Source organism: Scomber scombrus, chromosome 22, assembly GCF_963691925.1.
Source record: "Scomber scombrus chromosome 22, fScoSco1.1, whole genome shotgun sequence".
NCBI lineage: Eukaryota > Metazoa > Chordata > Actinopteri > Scombriformes > Scombridae > Scomber > Scomber scombrus.
This window is the reverse complement of record NC_084991.1, coordinates 6994128-7018922: the sequence shown is the minus strand read 5'-3', so window position 1 is coordinate 7018922 and position 24795 is coordinate 6994128. Positions and strand designations below refer to the sequence as shown.

Sequence of the window (24795 nt, the reverse complement as noted above, 5' to 3'; positions counted from 1 at the left end):
AAAGAACATGGGGCTACATTTTAAATACACAGTTCAAGTGCTTGTGGTGTTTATTTACGTAGCTCTTGCTCTGGGCTCTGGAACAATCTATTGATCAATTTTTTCAATTAATCTCAATCAGCAAAGAGTAAAAACTCTTATCACAGCTTTCCTGAGAACTACTTCAAATTCCTTTTTTTGTCAAACCAGCAGTCCAAAAACCAGAGATAATCAATTTACAGTGACATGAAACAGAGAAAAGCAGCAGATCTTTACAGCTGGAAGCGGGATGGATGTTTTTGTCCAAAAATAACAATTAAATTGGAAATCAAAATGATTATTGATTAGTTTTATGTCAATTGCCTTATTGATTATTCTATTAGTCCCTTAAGCACTATCTAACTATATTAGATCAAATGTAATGTGAGACCTTAGTGATTAACACTGGAAGATCTGTGTTACCTACTGTGTCAAAAATAACTAATACATTGATTTGATTTGATATTTTTAGTCTTTATTCATATATTTTTTCACTGTAGAGAAATGATTAGATTTGTGTTTAATCTGCATGAAGAATAAATCATATTAAAAATATAATATAATGAAATATCTTTAGCCTTATTATCCATTTGCATGAATTTTGGCTCACTCCGGGAAAATGTGTAGATTTTATTTTGAGCATTTATCTTTTTGTTTTTGGTGTCCCTTCACATCCTTTTAGCGATAATTAGTATGGTAGCATGCTAACACGCTATAGTAGCAAAGTGTGTAATATGACGGTCTGACTCTGTCGAACAGAGCCAAGTGTCGACCCAAGTGTGTTGTTCAAGAGCACTTCAGCAAGGTGGCCTGGTTGAACTGTTTCAAGCACACCCTCTATAAGTATTAAAACACTAGGCGTATAATCCCCTTTAGCTGAAATGGAAGTACAGTTAATACAGATTTATGAACCACAAAAGAGTCCTCACTCCGACATGCCAGGAGGTTCAAAACAACATTTAAAATCTGTTTAACATTAGCGTACATTTTTTCCTCTCTGTCATATTGTGCATGAAGTGGGAGGATAATTTACGGCCACAGTCCAGATGTTTGACGATTGAGGAGAAGGCTGATTCATTAGCATCTGTAGGCTGCCACTAAAGGGCTATGTTTAGATGAGAGCTATTCATTGTTGAAGGGATCACCAGGGCTACATGTAGCTTCAGATGTGACAACAATGACAACTGTCCTGCTGTGTGTCTGTTTCTATGCATAAAAAAAGAGCAGAGGGAGGCATGCCTTTTCCACATGAACAGAGAAGCAGGTTATTCAAGAGACTTTTTCACTGAGCAAATAAATGAGTTGACAGGAGGATGATAGATGAATGTTTAGCCATGCAAGCAACATGGCTCTGAGAATGGCACTTTGGTACAGACACAATCTCTAACTCAGGATGAATTGTAATAATTTTGGTGTTTCATTAATTTTTCCTCTACTGCTGTCATCTGGTTATAAAGTTTAATTTGTTTAATTCTTTGCTAACGACCAAATATTGCCGCGTTAGCTGTGGCAGTCTATGGAAATGTTCACAAGAGTGCTTTTGAAGATAACTGATTTTTTAAAAATGTTTCCACTTTCCCCCTGAGTTTTGAATTGGGAAGACTATTTAACCAAATCATGTGGTACCTTACAAAGAGCTGATTTCAAAAACACAACTAGCTATCTGCTTTTATATTTGGCAAGAAATCATCCGCACTGATTGTTTTTCAGTGTTGCTCCTGCTGCTGTGAAACGAAATGGGAAGCTGAGCACGTTCTTGCATATTTTCAAATTCAATAACAATCACATAGAGGCCATTTTTAAAACAACATGAGTGGTGGCATAATGCCTGAAGCCTGAACAATAACCTAATCAACAATTTTCCAGAATTTCAAATGAGAATATGATGCTGGCAGCCACAGAGCAGGAAGTCTCTCTAAAAACTGACGGAAAAATGGAAGAGAGGGGAAAAAAGCTAGATGTGAAGGCTAGGGGCAGATGACAGCTTGTCGAGATAACTGACGGGGTTTTTGGGGAATGAACTTGACTCGGAGTGGAAGTGATGGGCATGGCTATGCTTTTTCGTTAGGAAAAGAAGTTGCCAATTGTAGCTTCGAGGTCTGCGGTTCTGAAACAAGGTCTAAGAGCTACATGTCAGATATCGTCAGCTGCACTGCAATGTTTTTACATACGTTTCAGTACAGTCCTTAAGTTGACCTCCTCAGGCATCTTAATGGCCTCCTTTAACATAGAAGCATGTTTTTGAACAGCTGATTGCTGTGCAGAGGCAATCTGTCTTGATTTGCAGCTGGCAGGAAACATATGGTCTGTGTTATTGTGTTAGCTACTGGAAAAAACATACAGGGCACCAGCTGAGGCCAGGCTCCTACAGCTTATGGAAGAATGCTGAAACAAAATGATAATGACTCAACTGACTTATCTGTGGGAGTTCAAGCATTTAAGCCAGACTCAAAACAACCTCCTACTGTAATATTAACTATACAAACAAACTGAGTATAAGGAGAAATTATGGCGACTATAAAATTATTGATGATGAGATGGAGGAAAAATATTAAACAGCAGAGTTCATGATGAAGAAGCACAGTTAAGAAAGATACACACCCTGAAACCTGCACAAAGTCAGCCAAGTTTAAGCCTCTTAAATTTTGCCTGGAAATGTGTTAAAGATTAATCAAAGCAACAAAACAAATAGTAAAAATATGTTAATTAATCTACACCTTCTTGAACAGTAAATTAATGAAATAAGAAAAAGAGACATTGAGGAAAAACCTGCATGTACACTGACACACACACACACACACACGCACACACCAATCAGCCTACCTGATTTGCCCACTCCCGCTCTGCCAAAGACGGCCAGCTTCACCTCTGGACTTTTGGCCATGATCGCAGCAAAGCTCAGAGAGCCAATCAGTAAGCTCCCAGGTCAACCATCCATCCTCTTGTCCACACAGGAGGAAGCAGCGTCTGAGGAAACAAGGAGAGACAAGTTCATAAGGTCCAATACATTTTTAGTTTCGATGCTCAGGTACATTTCATCGCTAACAACATGACTAATTTACTTGCTTAACATTTGAAAGCAGGATTTTGACTTTTATTGGACTAGTATTCTTTTAGTATATTTCTGTTTTCAGCTGAGTAAATGTTTTTCTTTGTCCAATAGCAGATTGTGAGTCATACAGTAATATCTTAGTGTCCTCTAGTGTCTATGACTGACTGGACTAAAAAAGCCAAAAGTGCCTCATTCGTTTACTGCGTAGGCATCATAGGGAGGTGGGATGGGAAAGATGGTGTTTGTAGCCAGGTTCTATCTAAATTTAACACAAATTTTAACTAATTCACTGGAAATCAGGAGAAATATGTGAATTTATGCTTGTTCGTTTCCACTACTGTTGTGTGTGAGAATATTGAGATTGGGCTCATCAAATTAAACAGTTGGTGGTGCTAATTGTCAGTCTGGTCTTGTTAAACTGTTGCAGAAGCAAAGCAACAAGATGATGTAATTAAGAGTGTTGGTCAAACCTCAAATTATGGAAAACCGTGTGCGAAACATACTGGAAATATGTAATTTATATTTGTGTCATGTATTAATTTGAGGAACGTTGGTCCTCACAGATCTGATGTTCGTGTCCCTTCAGTGGAAGCTTGAGTTAAGTCACATGCTTTATGTATGGCATCATTTATTTGCTTAAGTTTGGCTCCACATTCTCTTCTTATTGACACACCAACTTCCCCACTTCAGCCAAGGATAAAAGCCTTTTTGTGCGATTTCAACCTTTTTTTCAAATGTCTGGTGTTCCCACTGTTTATAAATGTGAAGATTTAAAGAAAATAAAAGCAGGTGGATGGAAATGCACTTTGCCTAACATAAACCAAGTGCTGCAAGTGTAAAAACATGACCATAGAAAAGGTTAATAATGCTTTAGTTTCTATGAGACAATGTTGAATTACAAGAGCAGATGTTGTAGGGAAAACAAATACAAAGACACACAGCATCAAAATTCTACAACCAGGCAGATACATTTTATTGAGATGATGATAAACACATAATTCATGTGGCATTAAATATATAATTAAACATAACTGTGGTTGCATGGTAAAATATAAATGCTATTTCTAGGAAGCAGGGTTGGATAGAGAACAATTTAAAACAAATAAATAACACAGCAACAGTTTGTGTTCCTGGCTAAGAGATGATGATATTGTCCTATTTTCATGAAGCTGGATACACATGTGGGGCACATGCACAAGTTGGTGTGTGGAACCAATTTTAGCAATTTTGGTAATGAAAGGCACCAGCGCAATCCTGGCACAGCATGTCACAATCTAGAAAAAAAGATCACAATGAGTACATTGTTCATGTGGAAACAGTATCAGCAAGACGGCCTTTTTAGTAACAGTCAATCTAAAATATTTCTTTTTATGTCTAGGAGGTGCCGTCCCATAAATATAGATCTGCATCACCTCAAATTCAATACATTTGTCACAAATGTGCATATAATGCAGAACTCACAAAGCTCCCATGGGCAAATTGTATCCTTTTACCTTTGAATGAATGAATTCAGCCACTTTAGATGTAAATGGTATCTATGAAATTATTATTATTAAAACATTGTAAAACTGACAAATGCTTTTTTTAAAAACACATATTGGAGTTTTGTCATAAAATGCACAAAAGTGGAGTACTTATCATTACATCGAACATCAGTTTGATCATTTTGTGATTTTTAAAAAACATTTGTAATATGGTGATCTATATGAAAAGCGCATTGAGATAGCTTCTGTTAGGTTATATCAATAAAACTGTATTGAAAAATGGATATTTCCACAATGTATCCTCGTATCTCACTACTCATTTGTGTTTTACTCTATCAGTTACAACCCACTTACATTAAAGTAACAGGCTCTTATTGGCCAGTGACAGAGGCCATGTTCCAAATATGCAACAAGACTTTATCCTTGTTGCTGAATAAGTCATTTTAATATAAAGAATGATCAGTTTAAAAGATCCAATAATCAACATACATAGGCAAAGTTTGTTTTTATGGATAAATGTGTCCTCCATACAGGACACACTTCTTTTACATACAGTGTAACATTATTTTTTAGTATAACTGCATATTTTGCTGCATCTTAATGATGGTATCAGCTGTGACAGATTAAGTAAACATAATACTTAAGGTCAGGAGAAGCTCAAAGGTCCACTTCCTGGTTTTTTAACTGCTCCCCCCAAGATATTACTTGACTATTTTTTCTTTGCACGGAGTTCTTAATATGTGTCAAAATATACATACTCTGTTGCATCCTGAAACATTTGTACATGCCATGGTCACTACTTTTTTGCTCCATTTTTGGAATTGCTTTTCAACTTTTGGAATGTCGGCTCTGTATATCTGTTTCTGCATTGTTTTGGCGTGATACGGATTGTATTGTATTACGCAATATAATAAAACACAAAATAAGTGATCTAGGGTGATAGAAAACTGGCTTTAACTACACACATTTCTGGCAGTCACAAAGACCCATCTATATCCTGCTGAAATACATCTGCCAGGTCAGTGTGTCTGTTTTCTAAATTAAATCGCACAAAAAAGTCTCTTCACTCATCCTTCTATTAGTCTTTGTTGGGTGAAAGGAAACACAGCAAAAAATTTCAAACAGATCACAAGTTCAGCAAACCTTGCCTGGTTAAATAAAGGCTGAAAAATGTGTGTCTGTCTGCATGTGTCAGTGCCAGAAACATGTTAGCCAACTTCACACTAGCTGAAGTTATGAAGTGGAAATCTTCCAGTGCTTTACTTCTTCATCTACTGCAGACACACTCCCTCTCTTTTTCTCTCTCTCTCTCACACACACACACACACACACACACACACACACACACACACACACACACACACACACACACACACACACACACACACACACACACACACAAAGTCTGAGTTTAAGTTAACTTTTTCCTTTTGTGTTGGCAGACACATGCCCTTATATGGTGTGGCTGTGTGCCACATGGCATGGCTCAAGTGGAGGTCAATCATCCATCTCTCTGTCTCTCTCATCATGACAGCCGTCAGCATGATTAAAGACTGTTTTCTCTTCTTCATCATTTATATACCCTCCACACATCCACTAACCAGAAGGCACAGTCAAAACAGTGCATAATGTAGTAAAGGTGTAATGCTAGTAACAATGACATTTTGTTCTCTTTTTTCAGGTTAGTAAAACAGTCTTCTTAGTTAGGGTAAGAATAAGAAGGTTTTGCAGTGTTAAGGTTAGAAATATTAGAAGAAAAGGTTTGAAGGGTTAGGGTAAGAAATATTAGAAGGAAAGGTTTTAAGGGTTAAAGATACTAGAAAGAAAGGTTTGAAGGGGTTAGGGTTAGAGATATTAGAAAGAAAGGTTTGAAGGGGTTAGGGTTAGAGATATTAGAAAGAAAGGTTTGAAGGGGTTAGGGTTAGAGATTTTAGAAAGAAAGGTTTGAAGGGCTAGGATTTTTTAGAAGGAAAGGTTTAAAGGGTTATAGATATTAGAAGGAAAAGTTTGAAGGGTAAGAGATATTAGACGGAAGGGTTTGCAGTGTTAGGGTTAGAGACATTAGAAGGAAAGGTTTGAAGGGTTAGTGTTGGAGACATCAGAAGGAAGGGTTTTGAAGGGTTAGAGACATTAGAAGGAAAGGTTTAGGGTTGGAGACATTAGAAGAAAATGTTTGATGGGTTAGTGTTAGAGAAATTAAAAGGAAGGGTTTTGAAGGGTTAGAGATATTAGAAGAAAAGGTTTGAAGGGTTAGTGTTAGAGACATTAGAAGGAAGGGTTTTGAAGGGTTAGAGACATTAGAAGGAAAGGTTTTGAAGGGTTAGTGTTGAAGACATAAGAAGAAAAGGTTTGAAGGGTTAGGGTTAGAGATATTAGAAGAAAAGGTTTGAAGGGTTAGGGTTAGAGATATTAGAAGGAAACGTTTGAAGGGTTAGGGTTAGAGAAATCATAGAAGACATGTGAGGTGTTAGAATTGGGGTTAGGAGGTGTTAGAGATGTTTGTGGTGTGCCACTACATCCACCAAGCCCCATTCATGAGACAGTAATACAGTTGTTTTTCATCTGAGGAGAACCAATCATCAAACAAGCAATGTAGAGAAAGCCTAACCTTTACTCGGTTAAGTGTGCTATTTTTAAGTCCAGGCCCACCCTGAATATGGCAAATATGGGTTAGGGTTAATAACTGTCACATACTGTACAGTCAATTCAAGGGAGTATTCAAAAACTGCCCAGAAATCCTTTAGCTGTGGACAAGACCAAAAGGTATGGATATTTGCAATTTAACTAAGTCTTCCATTGTAATATGTTCTGATATTAAAATGATTGAGACATCACTCATGTTAATATATCTATAGCCTGAGGATCATGTAAAGTGAAAGTAATGGTACTTTTAAACATTTAAAGGCCTCAATCAAACTATGACTCTGAGTTTAGTGACACAAACAGTATAACAACTGCTTGAAAACCCAGTTTCACAACACAAAAAGAAGAAAAAAAAGCTAAATCTGCTTGAAATAATAGTATTTTCATGCCTTGCTGTAAAAAGAGACAATCCACACCCAGTGTTTTTTGGCAAAGACACCCATTATTGGTCAGACAGCCATTAATTGGTCTCTTTATGTATCATGCTGTAAACAGGAATATAAATGGAATACTGTAGTAGCCCACATGCACAGCTTGTTTGTCGCTGTTCTGTTACAACAGACATGATTTTTTTATTTTTACTGCCTTGTTTTTTGCTTTTAAGTTCTTTCTTTCTCTTTGTCTAACTCTTCACCTGTATTACTGCAAGCAGACACACACCACTGCAGTGTTCCCTTGATCCCCCACACGACAGCAGCAGCAGCAGCAGCAGCAGCAGGGAAACACCCGTCAGAGAGGAGGAAGAGGAACACACAGCAGTTTCTCCCTACACTGACACGGTCATTCTTGTGTTTCTTGTCCACATACTCCATCCATTACTGAGACTCTCTCTCTCTCTCTCTCTCTCTCTCTCTCTCTCTCTCTCTCTCTCTCTCTCTCTCTCTCTCTCTCTCTCTCTCTCTCTCTCTCAGACACACACACACACACACACGCACACACACACACACACAAACACCTCAGTCATGTAATAAAGTCACAAGATGAAAAGTTTCAGTTAAGCAGCTGTTACACTCTCAACTTTCTGCTTCAAAGACATAACTACTGACTACAATACATAGAGACACTAAAAAAAATCCAAAAATAACTTCCACCGGTTATCAACAACAACCACAAAAACAAACTACATGTATATGGTAAAGCACAAAGCTTCTGACTGCAGAAAAACAGTATCTTTACATCAGAGATCCAAGACAAACAACACTGCTGCACACCAGTAGCAGAACATGCATTTCAAGGAGCAGACAAATATTTTGCGAAATACTAGCATACTCGTTAGAGTTAGGCACCTTTGCAAAGTAAACAAGATGATCGCTATCAACCTCACCTCTGTGCACCCAGTATTGAGGTAAACGTGCCATAATGGGTTTAGCTGACCTTAGCACAAAAGACTGGAATTAGGGGGAAACTCCTAGACCAGCTTTATCAAAAGTGACAAAAAACACCTAGCAACAACTTCAAAGCATGTATCTACATGTTGTATCTAGTCAGCTAGAAGCCTCGTCAGACTCCTGTTCTGTTGTGGGGGTTTTTCTGTAGAATCAACAGCAAACCTGTAGTCACTGAGACCTGCGGTTGTTGGAAAACAAGAAATACTTCCAACACGTAACTGCTCCTAAAACCACAATCCAGTAAATATCGATCTTTTCAGCTGACTCAGATTGCTAGGACGACCCAGATGTGTATTTTCCAAAATGCTGGACTGAAACCTTACCCTGAGCCTTTAACTGAGGCCCCCCATAAAGAACTAAGAGTGACGCATCCTTATTCTGGACTAGCTGTCTCTCTCCTTTTCTACATCTAATTTCTTGCAGAGAATGAGATGAGAAGATCGATACAACTCTTATGTCTGAGAGTGGTATCGGTCTTCTCTAACTCTCATCAAAACAAAATGTCCTAAAACGTCAAACTATTTTGTAAGAAAAAACCCAAAGTCAGATTATTTTAAACTTTCAAAACAGCAGGTCTGGTCCGCAAAAAGAGCGGGAAGTGAATGAACACCTACACATATGATTTAGAATACCACACTCAAGAAAAAAAGCACGAACTACATTGCTGCAATAAACCCAAATCAAAAGTAGTAACAACAATGTTATGAAAGAGGCACAAAAACACAGGCCAAAAATGAGTAGTTATAAACTGAAAACAATAAGTACCAACAGCACCATGTTATAGTGTAAGGTACTTGTTCTGATATGATTTTTTTTTTATCAGAACTGGTGTATTTTCAGATTTTGTTTCATCCCAACAAACTATGTCATAGATGTCTAAATAACTGTAATGCCTATGTGACTAAAACTTGTCTGTTAGTGTTGGGAAAGAAAAAAAACGAACTTTCACTTTCAAGTACATGAGATTGGCATAACACCAAAGTTTAAACCAATAATAGACCCGATCCTTTCTTCACATCTTTGCTTTATCTACCCATGGACCTCTTCCCTATATAGGACCTTGAAACTCCAAACTGTCAAACTGGGCACGTGTATATTTTTTTCCACTGTGTGCCCAGCTGGGTTTTGTGTCATTTTTACCCTGAGTAATGAATCTGGGTGGTGGTGCTGCGGTTGAGGGAGATTACAGACCTCTGAGCTCCAAACCCTGGGAGGAGACCTGCTGCACCACAGGCTATACAAAGACAGCAAACCACAGGCTTGTCATCAAAATACATATAGTGAACTGGTGCACTGCCTCTGGAGGAAAACCAGTAATACCAGTGGTGCACAAAAGGCAACAATTTCCTATTCAAACACAACTACTGACATTTCATTCAAAATGCTCAAAATTACATTAAAACTAACTGTTACGGGATTGTTGTTTAATCATATCTGTAAAAATGATCCGGTTGTTAAATGGAAACAAAAAGAAATACCCTCCTTCCCTTTCAGTTCCCTTTGTAGCTGCTGCAAACACCGTTGGTGTTCAGTGGTGAGAGTCTTTCTCAGACAGCGCTAATGCTGTTATACTGTTTGATCAAATATTTTCATCACAAGGACTCCTGTCTGAAAGGATTTTGTCTTTTTCTTCTGTTGTAGGGAAGAAAACAGAGCAACCTCTAATAAGAACAGCTCTGTGAGTCATCAGTGGTGAAAGTAATCAAATCCTTTGCTTAAGTAAAAGTACAAATACCACATCGATGAAAATATACAGGAAGTACAAGTAAAAATCCTCTACTCGAAAAAAGTAGCAAAGTATTAGCAGTATTTAAGGGTGCTTTGTGGAGTTCTAGTAAACAAACAAAAGTTAGGTTTATATTCTGTGTTTCTTACCATAATAAAACAATACAGTGACCCACTCTTTAAAACATTGCTACATAACAGCACTAGCCGTGAAAAACTCCATAGTGTGCCTTTAAAGCATTGAAAATAAAAGTATTCATTATATGTATTCATGCGTAAACAGCTTTTTAATGTTGTCACTGGTCAAAGTAGAGATCATTTTAACTACTTACTGTTGTGTAGTTAATGTCTAAAAATGTAATATTGTTTAATCTGATCATGTATTTGTATGTGAAATCCTAATCTGCAAAGTAACTAGTGCAATCAGATCATCACATGTGGTGAAGCAAAAAATATAATATTTCCATCTGAAAAGTAGTGGAAATGAAGTATCATGTAAGTAGCATCAAATGGAAAAACTCAAGTACACATAATAAAGAATTATAGTAGTGTAAGTACGGTACTTGAGTACGCTATGAATCATGAACACTGCACATCACAGGAATGCTTCATACTGCGTTAACTTCATCTTGATATATAGATGTTATCTCAGGGCTGCTGTAACTTGTTGTTTTTGAAAATATTCAAGTTTCTGTAATCTTATCTTGCCTTCATTCCCTCTTGCTGCTGATTTCAAGTCAATGCAACAACACTGATAGTAAACAAATCTTAACTTTTCCTGAAAATAAACCCACATCCTTTTTCAGGACCCCTGAGAGTCCCCTAGACCCTAGTTTGGCAAAGACGCGTGTTGGATGTGCTGACTGACCCTAAACTCCATTGAGATTTGGGCTATTATACAACATACAGCGCAGCTCATGAATGCAAATTACATCCTCAAACCCAAGAAGGGATGGTGGAGGGAGATCAGGCAGCAAAGTGGGATGAAACTACACATTGGTGAAGATTCAAGTGGAGACCCACTCCTTTGACTGCATTACAGAAGGCTGTATTATCTTGACACTGTGTATTTATCTTCAGTTTGTTTCCATTTGATATCAGAAATGTCTGGCTGGAAAGACTTCTCAAACTTTTTAATGTTTAAATGTCATATCTGACAGAAAGAGAAAGTACATTAGTGAGACACCATTGGTAGCCTATACATTAGTGATATAATTGAACATCAATTAAGATAAGGTCAGTTTAAGTTAAAATGAATGCCAAAGACCCACTTGAGTAGAACAAGAAATTACCAGTTATTTTATGTAATGAGACAGCTTTATCTCAGAGGAATGTCCCAGAGTGTCAGCATGACCTTCCTTAAAGGTCTGACTCTGTTGGTGAAATATCAAACCTCTTATCCTGCCTGACCACAGGTTTGATCATTTCCCCACCTCAGTATTGCAGTGCTGTCTCCTGAAGGGACGCACCTCACATGAAAACACTGGCAGGAAGACTCACCAGCGACCGCTGAATTCAGTGATACTCTCTCGGTGATGAAGCACTCTTAAAGAGGAGGGGAATAAAAAAATAAAGTTGGCAGGTCCGCTGTTCAAAAATGATACATCTGACCTTCCCAGATGTAGATGCTGACACCGCTCACCGCTGGATGGACGGAGAGATAGAAACCTGGATGGGCAGATGGATGGACAGATGGGTAAATAGATGGATAGATGGATGGATGGATGAAGAGATCCCGTCGGAGAGACCGAGCAGCAGCTCTGACTGGGATGAATGAATCCCTCAAGCGGAGGGTCAGTGGAAATATACGGAGCGGAGCTGCTGGAGTTCCCGACACTCTGCTGCCACTGACCTGGCTGCTGCATGCCGCTGCATCTCCACACTGAGAGGACAGCGACATCTGGAGGATAAACGTGATAATGCAGTCTCTGGACTTGTAAAGGGTTATTCCACATATTTAAACATCGCATTGCGCCTAGTTATTACGTCCCGACTATGACCAAAGTAATGTAAAGAGGTTACATGTGGTAAATGGTGTTCAAGGTGGGCTCCAGGCGCTCAGTGTTGCACTTCCATGAGTTGGAGGGCTCATAAGAGAAATAATTTAAAACGAATGCTAAAAATCGAAAAAGCAGATGCTGTGCAATCCCAACTAATAGTCAGGCTCCTAAATCACTGAATACTACATTTCCCATGATGCATCTTAGGAGCATCTTTCACTCCACAAATCGTTGAAGCGCCCTTTAAATGGTGTGGGTTTTTTATTTTATTTTATACCAAAAGCCCTTTAGGTTTGTTGTGTGAGTTCTTTCAGTCAACATGTGATTTGAATTCTCGTTGATCCTTACATCTAATGCTTGCCTTACATCTTGTTATATTTATTTTATTTTCAGGATGTTTCAGCTCTTCTTTGAAGCAACAAGATGCCCACACTGATAGCCTATTCAAAACCAAGTCACGTGTTTATTTTATATATGTCTGCATCTATTGATCAAATGGAAGTGTTCCAACTGTCATATAGCATTTGCTTACACTGAATTAATTTGTTTAATACCTCACAAACTATCAGGAATGTACAAGAATTAATCTTATTAATGTCTTAACAGTGTCTGAGTAACGCTAGATGTCACTCAGATGTTAATAGATGTCTGTAGTAGCCCGGTGCCAACCTGCATACAGGAAAAGATGGTAGGTCTGAAAAACAGGTGTCAGATGACATGGTCTGTTATTCATGAGATAGTCAAAAGTTCTTAAGACATTGTACAGTTTGCCCCTTTATGTCAGGATTCTGTCTCTAAAATCAGCTAGACGCAACAATATTCAATACACAATGTGTCCTAAATTCCATCTGTTGATGGACGCGGGGAAAAGGAATCCTTCACGATTTTTCCTCCCAGTTTTGTAATTGAAACAGAATCATCGTCTGAAACAGGTGAATTTTCAACTTTACTTGACTTGACTTTTTAAATTGGATTGGCATCAAACATGCTATACCATACAAACCATTGTCAAATACCCAGGGACTGTTCTCATATATGAATTGGTCACAAAACATGCTTTCTTATTGAGAATCAGTGTTTATTCACTTGTTCGATGATGTTTTTAACGAGTGCAAACACAGTAGAGAATTAAAATGTCTGATTATTTTCGGTTTTCCTGGGCGCGCTCCCTCCCACTTTCAGCACTTCTCTTTTTCACCGACGCGCACTGCGCTTTTACGCACGACTCCAGTGACACTGTGGCGGAGTGCAGAGCACCATGCAGGACGTTAAAGTATGAGCATTTTGCTGCCACCACTGCAAGAAGATGATCCTGCTGTCTGGTCTGATTTTTATTTTCTTGGGAAAACCAGGTCGGTGCCTGGAGGAGGGTGGAGGTTTTATTTTTAATGGAGACGTCCGCCACTTCGCCGTGGCCAACGACTCCGTTTACGTCTCCACAGATGACATACTGTACCAGCTGAACCACGACCTGACTCTGGTCCGGAGTCTGACCCAGAGAGGAATCTTGAAGGAAGATAAACAAGAGAATGCCTTCAACTTTTACCGGGTTTCCGGGAAGGATGAGTGGAACGCAACTTTCAGTGTCAATGTGTTACTGCCGTTTGATGATAATCACACATTGATCAGCTGCGGTGTGACTGACAACGGATGCAGCTACTGCGAGGTGCTGGACCTGGCAGACATCTCTAAAGTGCGGTACAGTGAACCCGTTCTTGTGGGACCAGTGAACCCCAACAGCGCGTCCGTCGCATTCCTGGTGGATGTGGAGAGATCAAGTACCACCGAGACTTATATTCTGACCGCCATACAGCAAGACGAATCCTCAAAGCCCAAATGCTCCTTTGGTTCAGAGGCAGTGTATCTTCACAGTACAAATAACAATCAGCCAGGAGGCATATTTTCCTTTAGCGAGAAGTCTACCCCTCCGTTTAAAAGTAAAGGTAATGTGAGTTTTGTGGACGGATTTCAGATCAGTTCAATCATCTATCTTTTCTCCAACGTGCCTTCAGACAAAGAAGGCAACAAAGTTCGTCTCATTTGGCTCGAAGGTAAAACGAACAAGGTCCAGACGATGAAGTCACTGCGTGGTGCGTCTCTCGATATCTCTGATCTTGGTGGTAAAGGCAGCAGACTCCTGGCCTCCTCGGTGGTACCTGGCGGGCCATCGGTGCTCTGGAGCGGCGTGTTCAGTGTAGACGGAGGACAAGTCAACACCGAGCTGGTCATGTTTGACATCAGTCCCGATCTCACCCTAAGAACCGATGAAGATCCAGACTTCTGCAGTGCTGCTCGATGTGACGGCATAAACGTTAAGGTTATATTTAAAAAAAAAAAAAAAAAAAAAAAAAAAAAGTATTTCACCTGTTTGCATTGGGTTTTTTTTTTTTGGTTGAAAACAGCTGATGGGTCCGGTCATTTTAAGCTTTAACTGTAAGGACACCTGTGGTTTCCAACCTGAAAACTCAACAGATTAAGCATCCACTAATACCTGTTGGATTTATAACTGATACCAGTTTTTGTGTTTCATAGCCAAAGACCCTGAAGCCAAAGAAAACACTCTTCAGGCAGAACTACATGACCTCTGTGCTGGTAGTGAGACAAAGGAGCTGGATGGTTTTCTTTGTTGGGACAGGAGATGGACAGCTCTTAAAGGTGTGTGGTTTTTTTTAAAGGAGGCCATAATCTTCCCAATTTGAATTTGTATTACTGGGCAGCACAACTTTTTGGAATGGCTGAATGTTTAATGCAAAATGAGGAGACAAACTGCCTGGGATTATTTTTTTAAAACTCAACAATATCAAGAGCAAAGCAGATTGCAAAGAATGTGGATTTTCTGCCAAGTAAAGTTGATGCAGGGTTTAAGGAGTGGGCAAATAAGGGACTTATTACAATAGACTAAATGTTTGAGTGTGAAATTTTAACAATTACAAGATCACCCACAACTGAGAAGTTTCTGATGAAACATATTCAGCATATAGATGGACAATACATAATTTAATTATATAGTAGTGGTGTGGGAAGAAGCTTTTATGTTTACTTTGCAAATGTGAGAACATATCACCATTGTAACTGACATTAATACAGCCTGGCCAGAGCTGCTTTCCTCATGATGAAGAAAACGGGATTATACCACTTAACCCTGCAGGGGATGCGTGTTTAATTCTCAAAATAAAGAATTAAGATTTAGATACTCTAAAGTTTAAATCTAAATCCTTGCTGGTTGTCATAGTTTGTGAACTGAAGCTGAAGTTAAACTTAATCTTATGTCTTAGGTTGCTTTCACACAAGAGCTGTTTGTTCCACATCCCGTGTGAAAGAAAGAGGCGTCAAACCATACACAACACTGCAAGAAATGCAACACTACATCTAGTGTCAGGACAGGATTTTAGTTCATTAGTTTGTGACAAGAAATGTTGCTGTATTGTCCACACCCTGTACACTTCTTGTTAGATATACATTCTATTTGTAAACGTTGCAAAGTTGAACGTTTTGGTCACAGATCGAGGTGTTAATTGAACATGAAAAGAATTTCTCGGTAACATTATGCCACATATAACTAATAAACTCATAAATTACATGACAGCTACGATACAATTAGGTTAGTTAGCACTAGCTGACCTCCCAATGTCATATTAGCCATATCTTCAGTTTAAAATAGCTATTTTTGATTTATTCAACCTGTGATTGTGATATTTACCATCAGAGAAGCTCAGCCTCTCAGAAACATAACCAAAGCTACTATTCTTGTTGTCAGCTTGCTGTGGACAACAACTATCACACCACCTGTCCCAAGGTGCTCTACAGGGCCAATGATGACCACAAACTGTTTCCCAAAATACATCTAGATGAAGTGGATCATAAACAACTGTATGTGGCATTTCAAAACCAGGTAAGTGTATTTGTACATGTGCACTGTGGTGAACACTGGAACATTTTAAATCTGCAATGCCTTGTTAAGCCATACTGTCACAATGCTGCTGAATGTTTGTGCTTTGTTGTAGATGAAGCGTGTACCTGTGTCAAAGTGCAGCACATATGAAACTCTGCAGGACTGTTGGTCTGCACAGGATCCATACTGTGTCTGGTGTGGCTCTAACAGGTCAGACATGAAATCTGCAGATTACATCTTCAAACAGTTATGAACTCTGTAATAATATAATTTTCTCTTCTTAGATGCACATTTGAAGATGAATGCCCAGATTCAGACTGGTTATCCATTCCTGAAGATTACAAGCAGAAAATGGTTTCCTACACTGTAACAAAAGACGCCACTGACCAGGTACAGATCATGTTCAAGCTTTTATCTGTAATCAGTTTTTACTGTCATTGTTTCCTCTTTTAAACACTCACATCTTTTCTCAGATCACACTAAAGATCCAGACACACCTGACTGTGGGTCAGAAGTCGCTGTCTAATTTCACCTGTCAAATCTCTTCAAGTTTCAATGAGTTATGTAGCAGGGAAAGCGCTCCCCCACAGTTCCCACAATGCACCTGCATCCTCTCAAATAGTGCACTTCCCACTGAAGGTCAGTGACATCTAAATATAATATAAACATTTTGATATATATATATGTATATGTCCATTTAATTCTGTAGCTAGAAAAAGTGCACAACATGGATAAAATCTGCTATTGCAGTATATTTAATATGTATTTATTTTATAGTAATATAAAAACTGATATAGATTTGTTTGAATGTGTTATTGAGAGAGTGTATTTAACTAGATAAAATCTTTGTCTCGACTAATCCAGAATGAAATACCTGACAACAATACATTCATTAATTAATTCAATTCTCCACAAAAAGCAGTCCTACTCATTGATTCGCATCACCCAAAAGAGCACAAGACAACCACAGATATTACATTTTGAGATGACTTGAAAAGAGAAAAAATCTCTGCCACTTCATAAATGTGTGTTTCACAATGTTGTTTTATGCACATAAAACACATGAATTGCAGAAAGTTATGACTTGTGTTTTTATATCTATGACATTTGTTGTAATATTTTGAAATAACAGGCCTGGATGTCACAATAAGGATTAGACTGGGGAAGATTGATTGGTTAGAACAACTGAAGCTAATGAAGTGCTCGGACATCAGAGGACCAGCTACCTCTGACTTGTAAGTTCACCATCATTTTAAGCTTTTATAATACCTCATAATATTACTAATAGCCCTAAAAACCCTAATACATACTAATATATGTGTGTACATACACAATCAGATCATAATCATTACACTAAAGCCATTTTTTGGGAAAACTTCAGCAACATTTAACATTGTTGGTAGAGGTTGTGTTTTATCATCAGTAACAGTATATTACTGCCTAGTGGTCTTGTGTTGTATCATGTCATTATGGTTGATATTAGATTGTAACATTAATGTTAATCTCATTGTAGGTGATAACATTTGTTTTCTCTATTCAGGTGTCAGCGATGTCTTGATGCTGGATGTGACTGGAGCCAAGATGTCTGTTCCTGGGCGACTGCAGAACTAAAGAATGTAAGTGTTGGAGCTAATTGTTTGTTTTTTTAAGTTTAGTTTTTGGTTTTAGTTTTAGTTGTAAATTGAATTTACTAATTATGAGTAACTTTGTTTGACTTACTTAAATGTTTGCTTTATTTAATTAGATTTTTGATCATATTCTTGGTTTGTTAGTTAATTGTTTACCATATTTAGATTTGCATAGTTAGTATTTTTTGGTGATTGGTTAGAAGCTGTGGGCACTTTTGTGTAGTAGGTTATTTCAAATAAAACCCAGGTGCCTACCTTCTCAAATAACTTATTTGAGGAGGTAGGCACATTGAAGACCAGCATGCACCTGGGTTTTTTTTTTACCAGCGCAAGAGAGGCAGCAGCAGCCGTGGTTTTTGTTCGTTCTTTTGTTTGTTTTATTTTGTTGCAATAAATCAAAACAAAAATGCAAGATTGGAATGGACATTCATCTTCTTTTGCCTGCGTTAAACCACATCCCCATGATGCATCAGTGGCCTTTTGTTTATTTTGATTTTTGATTTTGGTTTAAAGTTTTATTTTATTTTTTCTGGACAAATGGCCACTACAGTAAGAATAAATGTATTTATCCTCTATACAAAGGTTTTTACAAACATTACATACATTGTATTTGTATGCTACATTTCTAGGAGCTACATTTTCGCATCAGTGTATCACCACGATCATTTTGAAGATTATTAGTGATAGCGGTCTGATAGCACTTCCTTAATATGCAGATATTTACCAGAGATTAGCAGATGCAACATCATTTCACTTTTATTATCTGCTGTCAGCAATGTTGAGTACATGAGTGCATATTCATTATCCATTCACTGAATGTCAACAAATATTGTTCAACAGACTGTCAGCACAGCATCTGACAGCAATAAAGGTTCAACAAGCAGTTATTGTTAGCTTCCTGTACTGGAAACAAACAGCAAATATCACCAATAAACTGATAAACTTATTCAGTAAACCTAACGTAGCGTAATGGCCTAGCCTAGAACAAAGAGCTAACAGGATGGCAACTTCACCTCACAGGGCACGCAGGTGGTCAAGTGGTTAGGGATCATGCCACATACGCGGCGGGCACCGGTCAGAATCCCGTCCGGAGGACCTTTGCTGTATGTCACACCCCCCTCTCTCACGTGATTTCCTATCTCTCTACTGCTAATAAAGTTGTCTATGCCAGAAAAAATCTTTTTTTAAAAACTTCACCTCAATGCACCCAGCTAAGCTAACTGCTCATTTACCCAAATTTTTTTCATTTGAGCTACTTTTGCATTAATCATAAACATACAACATGTAAAGACATAAAAGGAGTTTGACAAAGGTAGACAAGCTGTTTCCACTGTTTCTAGTGTTTGTGCTAAGCTAATGTTAGCTGAAACATTCTGAATCTACATATTATAACGCACAGAGATTAAACTGATATCTCTTGGTACAAGATGTCGGAGTCCTTTAATTCAACATTTGAAAGACTCATAGTTACATTTCTAAAGTTCAAATAGTACCATCAGTGAATGTTAAAACTGCTGAATTCCTTCCTCTTACTTCCTTCTGCAGTACAGTGTTTGCCAAATGAAGGAATCAGGAACGAACATTTCTGTGAGTCTGAACTTCTCTGAACTCTCTGAATATCACCTTTATTAACATTTTTCTGAGGTTGAAGACACGAGGAGATAAAGTAACACATTACAAACATTGTGCTTGTTTTACTGTCAGAAGCCAGAGATCTCCTCCATCACTCCCAGCGTTGTGTCTTTTTACGGCAAAAACCACGCACTGTTGACAGGTCACAACCTCAGTGACGTGACCAGAGTGAGGATCCAGGCAGACATGGACTGCACTCTACGAGAGTGAGTCACTTTAGAGCAGGAATTTATTTATTTGTCTAAAGTTTGTTAATTGATTTTTAAAAAACTATCCAAAATGGCAATTATAAAAGGGAAGTGCCACTATTATTAAGAATAAATATATTCTGCCTGACAGTTCAGTCAGCACTTATCAGTGACTGTCTAGACAATATTTATGAGTGCAGTGTTTGAATGTGCAGAAGCTGGATTTGTGATATAAAACATGGCTCTGCTCCAGAGACTGAACACAAAACATATTCATTTACACTGTGAATTACACATGTTAGGAACTGAAGACTATAACTTCAAATTGGTGTTAGTTTATCATCTTAAGTCAGACAGCCATTAATTGTCAACAGAACATATGTTGATTTGGTCAGTTCACAGTTTTTATCTTTAGCACATTGTCACAGTCAAATGTGTTGCATTTCCCTTTAAGCTAAAAACAGACCTTTTTACTGTCAGCATCATTGCTCAGACATTCTCTCTGTCAACTCAAAACTAAAGCACAGTGTGCTTCTGCTTCAGGAGTTCAACGACTCTGGATATTTCCAGTTATTATTGAACAATTTAAAGACTTCATAGACTTGCTTCTCAGTCGACTGAATGTATATTAATGTTTAGTTTTTTGCTATATTAGTGACATTTTCTGTAGTATTTGTGTCATATGTACTGTATATGGTGGCTGATTTCTCTCTCTGTGTCATCCTGTGGGCTCTGGTCAGATCTCCTGTATGGAACAACACAGGTGTGAATCTGACGTTCCACATTCCCAGAGCTGACAGTAAAGGCGTGGTCAAAGTATGTGTTGTCCTACCAGATGGTAGTTGCCATGGCAACACTAAAATCACCTACAGGTCACCACCATCCTGCACCGCCATTACACCAAGCAGCAGCTGGATGAGGTATGAGTGGATTTGTTTGTATTTTTATGATTATATTCCCAACACAATAGTATGCCAATAACAACACTGTGACATCTGAACTCACCTAGATAGCCCAACAAAGTATAGCTACAAACTTACAAGTACCTTTTTGACTGAAGTGTGTGTCAGAATGAAAATTCCTTTGCTCTATGTTGTGTAGTGGAAATAGGAAGATCACACTCACGGGATCCCACCTGGAATTTGTGGAAGGGGTCATACACAGCCACGCCATGCGGGATGTCAGGCTTCCCAGAAACAGCAACTCTCAGGTGGGTCTGTACACATACACACACCAATGCATCGCCAGTTATGTCATTTCCAAGTATGTTACATTACATTAAGTCATCATTTATATCTTTGTTAAGCAGCTTTATATCATGTCATCTCTAAATTTGTGACAACACCATACAATCTAAGTCCTTAAGATTTCTGTTGTGGTTGATTTGGTGATCTGTGGTTACTGGTGATAACAGCAAATGTGGTTTAATCATCATCATTTACTATGAAAACGGCTAAAAAAAAGATTAAATTAAGAGCAGAATGTAAATGTATTGAATGACTATTGCTGAAGACATGCACACCAATGGTATTAAAGAACAGGGTTTTATTTCATGAAAATCTTACAATGTCATATAATGTAAAGTCTCATTACATTGCTTTAGTTTTACGATACACCATGTCATCATGACTTTAATTTATTGCAGAATCTAATCTATGACACACCTGCAGCTGAAAATACTAAAGGAACTTTTACCAGCAATGTGTTTCTGAAAATTGCCAATGAAACCTTGACCTGCTCCACAAGTATCACTTACCATCCAGACCCCGAATTTATCAGCTTCACATCCACAAGGAGTCAGAATGATGTGCACATAATCACCGTAAAGGTACAACATATTTCCAACAAACATGCAACAACATATGACATTGATTCATCAAAAGATAGCAATTGCCTCTGTCGTTGTTTTTAGAAAATGGCAGACAAACTGGAGATGACCCCAGCAGAATTGACAGTATGGGGCGTCCAGGACGAAAAACATTACCTCTGCAACATGGAAGCCAAAAGTACCCATAACGAAACTAATTTTTTAATCTGTGAAATTCAAAGCACATCTGACACTGAGTTTCAGCACTTATTGGTAAGTCTTTCCAACAAACTGCACCAAGCTTGACCCAGACTGTGTTGTGATTATAGGTACTGAGGGTGGAAACAGCAAAATCCTTAGATGAAAGCCATTGATTTCCACCCAATGATTTTTAAACTATGCTGTTTCCTTTAAAGTAGTAATCATACGTTAACATTTTCTGATCCACGGCTTTGATGAAACCTCCTGCTATAAAACAGATTTTTTTTAAATGCAGTGCCATGACTGTTTTCCAGATTAAGTATGGAGACAAGACTGTAGGACTAGGGCCTCCATCTTTATTACATCAGGTGCTTCTGACGCTGCGTATCCTGCTGATACCCTGTGTAACTGTTGGTAAGTACACTACAAAGGTTTTACTGATAGGGTTGAATCACCCTATCTTTAAAAACCCATTATGGTCAAACACACTTTCATTTCATTGCTGTTTTATGGATGAAATTGTTTGTCTTCTTGGTGTGAATGAGTTTGTGTTTGTCTTTCAGCATTGGTAATTATCTGCTGGTGGCAAAAGAAACTTACTGCTGAGATGAACAAGCTCTGAGCGTCCAACATTTTGCAACTTCAACATCAAGATGGACATATCATTTATTATGTTAACTTTTATTCTTTGCTGATACTTATTTCTCCATCAGTACTCATTGGTCTCAAAATGTGTATGTAGAGGGAAACAACATTAACTATACAGTGAGTGTGGTATAGTGATGGGCTTTTACAACTACTTTCTATATTTTACTCTCTATTTTACTAGGTATAAATAGGAAGTCACCTAAAGAATTGAAATGTGTGTTATGTGCAGGGACATTTTTGCCTTTATAAAACTGAGCATATCAGAGAGCTTACAGGAAGCTGTGGGGCAGGTTGACTTGAGGTCTAGTACCCTGCTGGTAGTTTCTGCAATTGGCCTATGAATACCAAAGGAAATACTAAAACCACAGCTTAGCTTACCTTTATTAAACAGAGCATATCAGAAAGCTTAGAGGAAATGCAGCAGACGTCTCTGACTTGACTGAAAGTGGAGACATTGCAATCACATGGTAAATGTCTGAAGCCATGTAAATAATAGTCTCTTTCCAGGAGTCTATGCCGTTTTTCTGGTAACTTCTTGGCAGTTGCTGCAATTGGCCTAAAAATAGCCCAGCAAATAAAACCACAACTTAGCCATCATCAAGAAGTTTGTGCAGCTGTTATACTGGAGGTGACAAACCTCTATGGTGTCTTGTTCTTCTATGGCTACACTTGGTGAGGTTTACACTCACCTGTAGAAAAAAAACTGTAAATATTGAGTTGAGTCCAACAGCTTCATCCAGCAGCAATGCTAATCTTGCCGAAGACACCGTGGTGCAGAACTGCCTCAGTTGAGCTGAACCATGAACACGGACGTTAGACACAATGAACAAGACTACCTGCAAAAACTTTCCATCCACACTGCCTTCCTAAAACAGTGGAAAGACTGATTAGTTGAAAATTGTAATTATATTCATGTAAATTGATCAATAAATGCCATTTAAGAACAATACTACATAACAGGTCCATCATTGTTACCACTTCATTTGGAACCTAAATTGCTAAAAAGCAAAAGGAAGGACCGGAGATCATTCTAACCATCAAGTTAAATAAACAAATAAATAGAGGGAAAGAAAGAGTGTAGGGGGGTTTGTATGTGTGTGGTCAGGTCTTTAAGCAAATATTTGAAGGCGACAATAGTAAGACTAAGGGCCATGAAAGTGGGACCCTTCATATCCAATAACTTAAACTTAAATAAAGTGATATTAAGTTATTACATTTATAAAGGATTTTCCCCCCAGGCCAATTACGTAAACACCAAACCAATACAGTAATATCGTATTATACGTTATTGGTTGGTTATTATGTTATTGGCCTGTGGTAAAAAGTAATAACTTATTAAATTATTGGTTCAGGACTTTTATTACGTTATTGGCTTATTACATTAAAAAATGGGCAAAATTATTACGTTATCGGCTGCTTCAGGTATACAGTTGTTACATATACTAAAGTATGTGGTCTGAAAAGGTAATATACATGAACACATTAGCCTATAGATCTGTTAATTTCTCCATTACAGACACCAGTCTGTAGCACGGACACACGGATTTGAAATAATAGGCTATAAATAAATAAATAAAATAAACTAATAATAATTATAATAATAATGATAATACATTAAAAGAACATAAGAAGAATAAAAGAACATTGACAGCAAAACATACGTGAAATAAAAACAAATAACTAATTAAAAACTGCGTCACACCTCTCACAGGCTAGTAAACACCTGCTTCTCGTTAGCTAATTGAATTCAACAAAAACTGGACAAGAAAACACCAAGACTTTGCTACATTAACAAGGAAATACACACTTTAAACATATGAACTCCCAAAATGAAGTAAGTAAAACATTTACTCGATTTTACCCATTTAAAATATGTCAAAATGTTACTAATTGTTTTACAGTTAGCTTTTAGAGTTTTTGTTACACAGAAATACATTTAGCTAACATGAACTCAATAACCTAAATGTTTGAATGCATAAATATATTGTGACGGTGTGATATTTTATATTTTCGATAAATGTATTTTCTTTTTGTACATTTTCTCTCTTGTCCTCAGTAGGACTTTGTCTTCACACTCGGTTGGACCCACCTCTTTGTCAGGTTTACAGTGAAAATAGGCCCTATATAGGAAAAATAATAATTTAAAATATATATAAAAGAGAAAATCCAAAAAATAGCCTACATATATGTCACCCTTACTGTTACTAAAGAAATGAGTTGGACTTATCAATACGAGTCAGTAAAAAACAACTACGAAGTAGATGTGTGAAACGCTGCTTCTTTGCAGTTATTTTAAGTCCTATTGAATCACTTGAAAATACCAAGTTAACATTAAAATACCATGCTCCATGTTCAGATAGTCACTGTCAATACAGTAAACTATGACTTCAACAAATATTTGCATCCTGTCTGGTCAACGACATGATCGCTGTATGCATCCGCGAGCGCAAACACAGTCCATCACTCCATGCACTGTCTCCTGTGTAGAC

The 24795-nt window shown here is 37.9% G+C and overlaps 2 protein-coding genes across 2 annotated transcripts in view; one reads left to right on the top strand and one right to left on the bottom strand.

Moving 5' to 3' along the window:
• rerg (RAS-like, estrogen-regulated, growth inhibitor) overlaps positions 1-12055 on the bottom strand; it is a 38853-nt gene extending 26798 nt beyond the window's left edge. The window contains exons 1-2 of the mRNA XM_062444012.1: positions 11811-12055; positions 2842-2985 (exon numbers count right to left, since the gene is read on the bottom strand). Coding sequence (XP_062299996.1) covers positions 2842-2902 — 61 coding nt within the window. The 5' untranslated portion in view covers positions 2903-2985; positions 11811-12055. The remainder of the gene's footprint in view (positions 1-2841; positions 2986-11810) is intronic.
• A 1561-nt stretch (positions 12056-13616) lies between these two features.
• LOC134004495 (plexin-C1-like) lies at positions 13617-23237 on the top strand. The gene is made up of 16 exons (XM_062443795.1): positions 13617-14627; positions 14843-14965; positions 16068-16202; positions 16315-16412; positions 16487-16592; positions 16676-16841; positions 17335-17437; positions 17743-17818; positions 19376-19417; positions 19535-19668; positions 20391-20570; positions 20752-20860; positions 21296-21478; positions 21563-21730; positions 21973-22072; positions 22222-23237. Exons 1-16 carry the CDS (start codon positions 13617-13619, stop codon positions 22278-22280), a joined length of 2793 nt encoding a protein of 930 aa, XP_062299779.1. The 3' UTR covers positions 22281-23237.
• The last annotated feature ends 1558 nt before the right edge of the window (positions 23238-24795 follow it).

Bases quoted from the DNA above. Each gene is read 5' to 3' on its own strand.
- LOC134004495 (XM_062443795.1), top strand. From the start codon at position 13,617: ATGATCCTGCTGTCTGGTCTGATTTTTATTTTCTTGGGAAAACCAGGT. The intron at 16,413-16,486 runs GTCAGACATGAA...TTCTCTTCTTAG, and splicing joins GTCTGGTGTGGCTCTAACAG to ATGCACATTTGAAGATGAAT. The intron at 16,593-16,675 runs GTACAGATCATG...ATCTTTTCTCAG, and splicing joins CAAAAGACGCCACTGACCAG to ATCACACTAAAGATCCAGAC.